General features: G+C 29.0%; 1 protein-coding gene across 1 annotated transcript; it reads left to right on the top strand.

Moving 5' to 3' along the window:
• Positions 1-4,756: 4,756 nt before the first annotated feature.
• LOC126838465 (larval cuticle protein A3A-like) lies at positions 4,757-6,586 on the top strand. Its single transcript, XM_050572926.1, has 2 exons — positions 4,757-4,844; positions 6,002-6,586. Exons 1-2 carry the CDS (start codon positions 4,833-4,835, stop codon positions 6,575-6,577), a joined length of 588 nt encoding a protein of 195 aa, XP_050428883.1. The 5' UTR covers positions 4,757-4,832; the 3' UTR covers positions 6,578-6,586.
• The last annotated feature ends 112 nt before the right edge of the window (positions 6,587-6,698 follow it).

The following is a 6,698-nucleotide window of genomic DNA, read 5'->3' as shown; positions in this document are numbered from 1 at the left end:
AATAAAATGGAGACTGTAGAATTGAAAGGTTGCCCTTGTTATCACAATCATCAACCAAAATAGATAACATATTAACCGGTGATAAGTGATAACTAAAGATAATAAATTGCAGAGACGAGTATACTAAAAATTGTAAAATGAGTATAAATTGTCTATAGTGGTTTTAGTCATATTTTACAATAACAACATGTTACAATTGTAATAAATAATAAGATTTATAATTCATAATTCATAGGGTAACTACTTTGTAATGGTAATGCGTTTATGTGATGGCTGCAGTTATAATTTGTTTTTATTGTAAAAGCATAATTAATTAAAAACATGTAAAATATAAACAGTGGTTAAGTGGCGAGAAAGTAAGATGTTATATTATAATGAAGTAAACAAGTATCTAATATGTGAATCGCTAACTGCAGAAAGGGGACAAGTCCATTTTTCTAATTATTCATGAAAGACAAAAACTAAATATTGAGTGAAATAATAATGTTATAATTTTGAAAATTTTATATTAATTTTTAATAGCTTATATCATAATGTCAACCTTATTAGAAAAAATAATCCAATCGTTTTTAAGCATGGAACATGCTTTAGCCTTGGCATCCCAGATCGAAAACTTATACAAAATAGCGAAACGAAAGTGGCGCGATCTAGCGGTTGTATTTCTATATAATATGTAATGGTATATATAAATATATTACATAAGTGTATAAAATGTCTAGAGGCAAGTCTTTTTAAGTTTTTAGATCTGGACAATTATTATATAATAGTTTATTCAGTTCATCAAATACCTAAATTACTTGATTGTTGTATAAACTTATTACTTACTTATTTACAGTTATATTTTATATAAATAGATAAATAAATAAATTGATATACATTCATAATGTTTTAACTTATAAATAAACCATGAAAGGTACAAATCCATATACTGATATTTTTTTTTAAAAGGGTAAACAAATATATATCCTAATAAATAAAAATAATTCCAGAACAAACACAATTAAATGAATGGTTAAATTTATCCAAAATAACTGACCCGGTGAATGTTGCCAATAAACCGATTAAAGCCAAATATTAAAAAACCATTAAAAAACATTTGGCCATAACTTAAAATTAAGACTATCATCATACATCGCAAGGAGATTATAGATCGGAAATAATTATTATTCAAGAGCCAGCAGATAAAGCATGTTCCATGTTTTATAATTTTAGCCGTTAGGTTATAAGTAGACTGTAACTATTTTTAAATACATTTATTTAAGTCGAGGACAGGACTTCTTTCTGCTGTTAACTTTGTAAATATGTACCCTTAATTGATTTGACGTAGTTGAAACTGGAGTCCTGTCTCTATAATATTTTATTACACAAAGGACTATCTTTAAGAATGATTAGCACATAGTCACTTAGTCAAATTATCGAATTTCGATGTCAACAGTCAATTATCAAAAAAATAAAAACCCCATTAAAATCGGTCCAGTCATTCCATCATGATGATTAATTTAATTGTAACCAATAACCATGTTTATATTCAGACTTCAGTTTACTTTTATAAACGCATTCGCGTATTCGATCGTAACTATTTTCATACTCGCACGTCCTTAGCAATGTACATAATATTACAATAGGCCAAATACTATTTATTAATCTGTTGTGTATACTTGAATTACACATAAGGTAGCTTATGCCTTATAGGACCAAGTTATCGAATTGTCACATAGCCTAAAATCCAACCACAGATTAATTAACAAAAAACTTCATCAAAATCGGTACAACCGTTAAAACATTCATACAGAGGTTCAACATTATTTATAGGAAAGAAGATTAAATAGTATATCTTTATTATTTATTTTATATAATACTATCTACATGATGCTAAGTTAAAAAGGCAGTATTCGATTTCTCGGTTAACTTAATTTATTTGTGTCCTTTCATATGATTGATGAACTATAGTTATTATTATAATTTAAAATGAGTAGAGCTTAATATTAAGTACTTGAAATAATATGTTTACATAATAGAAAAATAACATTATTCAATTGTTCTTTTTTTTTATTACAGTTAATTCACCAATCACACAATCTTCAGGACTCGTTATTTTATTTTGATACAAAACCACGATGAATAATAATTATTATATAAAGCACGCGACAGACAGTATAGTCAAGTTGAACTATAAGTTGGATAAATTATGTATAATAATGGGCGTTGTACTTCATGCATATCCTTCGCCATTTGCCATTAGTGTTACAGATTTTGCACGTACCTCGCAAATGAAAAAGTCATATTTTGTACGTAGTCTTTGGGAGCTTACATAATCTTATTTCGGCCAAGGGTTTAGCGGTTACGCATTATAATATACATTATAAAATAACAACCTTCAATATTTTTGTCTCGAAATTTCCGACATTAACTAATAACATTCTAGTTTTACCTATTATTCTAACAATAATTAAACCAAATAATAACTGCAATGATACTACTACACGATTTGAAATATATTAAGCCCGGCTGCTAACATAGTTTTTGCTACGTATACCTAATTGGGTACTTAAAAATTTTATAACTATAAACAAATTTCTTTGTTTTCGAATGCCCAATTAAATGACTTGTGGGAACTGGAGAAAAGTTAACACCCGGGCTCAAAATTTGTTTATAGCCAAACATTTAAATATATTATTTCTATATTATTGCACTCATTAGTTTTAAAATTGTAATTAGTCGTTTTTAATAAAAAAATTACTATTTTGCTACACATTTTATAGAAAAAATAATCGCATCAAGATGTTTATAATTAAAAATGTTAAAATAATTTAAATATTTTAGTTATTTTACTACAATAACGAAAACAGTAATGACCGTTTGCACCAACTATACTTAAAAATATTTAAGGGTAGCTTACCAATACTTAAACTTTAGGTAAAACTCTACTTATAATTTAAATATAGTGGCATAAACCAAAAAAAAATGATTTTATGAGAAAACTCTATGGCTCTATGTAAAAGTTAAAACAAAAGAGAATATGATTACATTTTAGAGATTGCGTTATTTTGTGAATTAGTACACCATTCCCTACGTTAATAAGGCAAGGCTATAATTTATATCGTTAATTTTCATTATAAGTGACCATTACATTAACAACGATTTGCAGTTCATAAGGTTTAGGAAAATAATAGATGATTAGTAAAATATGTCCTTAAGACTAATAAAGGGAAATCCACTTTCTATAAATGTTACAAATTTAAAAAACCTAAAAGAAGTTTGTTTTATTTGATTATTAAACTAAGTTTCTAGGTTATTGAAATGAACCTATTTAATATCTTGATAACTCACACCTGATAGATAGTTACCGTTATTAATTTGAAGGCCAAAAAGTCGTTAAGTAATATTGAGATTTTTTTTTAATTTACTTATTAGACCTTACATGTACTAACATTTTTATACCAATGCCGGGTACAACCTTTTTTTTTATTAATGCTAAATGTTTTTTTCACTAATTGTAAGTAGCTGCGTTAATAACATCATATCTTCAGTCATGTAATAGACATATATAAATATATATATATATATATAAACGGTATATTACAAACGGTAATTAAGGCAAATTATAACAAACTAAACGAATTAAGGCCAAAGATCCAAATAATAAATGAGCCTACGTTTCTTTTATAACAATACAAAATATACTACTTGACGCATTCTAGCGAAGGAACAAGTAAATTATCGAAGTGATACTGTAAATCAACCTGAGGATCAACACAGATTATAATCGTAAGACATTGATGGCCCGTTTTTTTTAATAATTCGTACATAATTAATAAATTAATAAATCTATAGAATGATTTTCTATTTGTAGAAATTCGTTAGAAAAAAATAGTTAGAAGATTGTCTTAGAAGATGACAATTACCAATGATTAATTGTCATCTTCTAAGATGTCCAATAAAAATGTTAATTGTATAAATGTTATGGCGCCTACTCATACATTTGAACTTATGAAATGCTACAGACTACACTCCTTAAAGTTAAGTACATACTTGTAGTGAGCTCCGCCGTAATTACCCGTGTGCCCAAATACTCTAAAGTCTAAGGAGATACTATTATAACATTTTTAGTAGTATTTAGTATTAATTTAGTGAAACGGGAAACCATCGCACCATAACCCCTTCCCCAGGATGGCAACTCTTATCTCTTGTAGAGCATGAATTGTCCAAACCCACCTAAACAGGTCATAGACTAAAATAAAAAAAATTAATTAATACAAAATTAGAGATTTTATAATATGGTATTATATTAATGAAAAGTTTGACTAAACACGTGTATACATTTTACCTAGAATCATGAAAATGATTATTAAAAATAGAATAAAACTTGTATAGTAATTAATAAGGTATTTTGTAAGCTTTTCAGTAAGAAAACTGTTAAATAGCGTCAAGCACGTAACAGTTTAATAATCTAATGACCAGTTGCACAAAAAATGTACACCTACGTTTATAAATGCCCATTATAATTTGATTATACTAGGTACTTGCATTCATTAATGAGGACCGTTCTCACGGCGTTTAAAGAGTTTTTGAAGGGGTTGGGTAGGGACTGTAAGTGCTGATTGCTGATTGAGTTAAGTCCAATTATTATGGCGCATAAAGGTATGTAAGTAGACCCAAGGCGACCGCGCTTCTACAGATTTCCCTTTCTTCGATCTATAACTGTTTGCCATTTGTATAAATATTCAGCGGATAGCTGTTTGGTTTCAGTGAGCGCAAAATCAAGTCTGTATAGTGTACTTATTACGTTACAAGTTTTGGTAAAATTATACCTAACTCAAAATACAGGCAAAATGATATACATAGTAAGTTTATTTAAAATTATACAATCTTTAATCATAGCTCTAACATGATGTTATAAAATTAGTGCTTAGATATGCCTAACTAAATGTTCTTATCTTGTGATTGCAAACTATAGAAATACTACTATAATTTGCAAATTCTAAAACATAAAATATTATTTATACATATTAATTTACTATCTAGCACATTTTATGTACTATCTGGTACTTAAATTTTTTTACAAATTAATTCCGAAGATAATATTAATTGTTAGAGATAAGAAGGGGTATCGCTTATGCAACTTCGCAGCAGATCGGAATATAAGCCTTGACAATTGCACAGGTTTAAAAAATTCGATTTATTGTTTTACATTTTAACATTTTTACTTAAATATAACATATTATGTTATGTCAAATGTCAAGGTTATTAACTGTTTACCATAATAACTGCGTATCACACTTTTTCATACATAATAAACAAATACAAAAGAAAAATTGTATAATATAAAATTTTAAATGTAAAGCACATTTTTTAATAAAATATAGCTGTGCCTAATAATTTATGAAACTTAAAAAGCAAGTTATTTTATTTTCTTGTTAATACATATTATATTATACGTTATTCATTTAAAATAAAATATGATCAGATCAATAGCTTATTTGTATTTAATTTTGTGATTAAACTACATAGTTAAATAATTACTAAAGGTTATAATTTGGAAATTGTATAAATATCATTTTTTGAATACCAAGGTAGCGTAAAAAATACAAAATTCTAATAATGTCCAGTTTTTTATTATTATTCGGTTGACGCATAGCTGTTATTAATTATTTACTTTTTATTATTATTATTATATTTGAGATATACGAGTTCTTTAGCTACTTTTCTAGGTTAGGTAAGAAACGGATTTTTGGTTTTTTATGTGAAAAACATTTTTTAATATTGAATATTTTTAAAATTTAATTTATTAAATTACAAGAACCTGCATTTTTTTTAAAGAAAATCTGTTTCCAAGAAAAACCTTGTAAAATAATCAAAGAACTTTAGTGTCTTTACAGAATTTAAATCAGACCATCTAAAGTAGGCGTAATTTTGACAGACATTTAGGTCTAAAATTCCACCAAAATCAACACTACTTTAATATAAAATAACCCATTCTTTTGTGTTTTATTTTTAACAGTTGGCGATATTTACCGGCGTACTGGGTTTGGGCGCAAGCAGCCCTGTATCGCCGTTCGGCTATGCGGCGCTCGCTTATAAGCCTATCTCGGCTTATGATTCGCCGTACGACTTTGCGACCACTCCGCCCAAGTACAACTTTGCTTACGACGTAGCCGATGCGGTTACTGGCGACTTTAAAACACACTCGGAAGAGCGCGACGGCGACGTGGTCAGAGGCCAATACACCGTTGTGGAGCCCGACGGCACTAAGCGTATAGTGGACTACACGGCGGACGACCGAAACGGTTTCAACGCGGTCGTTTCTAAGGAAGGCCAACCATCCGCGGCGACCAGCTCGTTCAGACCCGCGTACAAGGCGCCATCGGCGTACGTTCCATATCCAGCCCCGGTCGCATACACAGCATACCCGACGCCAGCCGCATATCCGCCGCCTACACCATACAAGCCTGCATACCCGTCTTATTATAACCCGGCGGCTTATAAGCCAACGTACAGGTCCCTTTACAAACGCACCCCGTACATGGCGCAGCCCAAATCGACGGCGTACCCACCGCCCTACAAACCGGTATATTAAGTATTTAAATATGTGAATATTTTTATAATATGAAATAAATATTTTTGTATTTTTAAATATAAAATTATTATTATATAATATAACAAAAATATATATATTTAATTTTGTAATAAAAAATAGA

The sequence above is a fragment of the Adelges cooleyi genome, unplaced genomic scaffold (genome assembly GCF_023614345.1).
Source record: "Adelges cooleyi isolate 19-005CV unplaced genomic scaffold, UGA_ACOO_1.1 ACOO_flye_CR_arks_rails_tigmint_CR_PRNA_30, whole genome shotgun sequence".
NCBI classification, from domain to species: domain Eukaryota; kingdom Metazoa; phylum Arthropoda; class Insecta; order Hemiptera; family Adelgidae; genus Adelges; species Adelges cooleyi.
The sequence above is the reverse complement of the archived record's forward strand: the minus strand, read 5'-3'. Positions and strand labels throughout refer to the sequence as shown.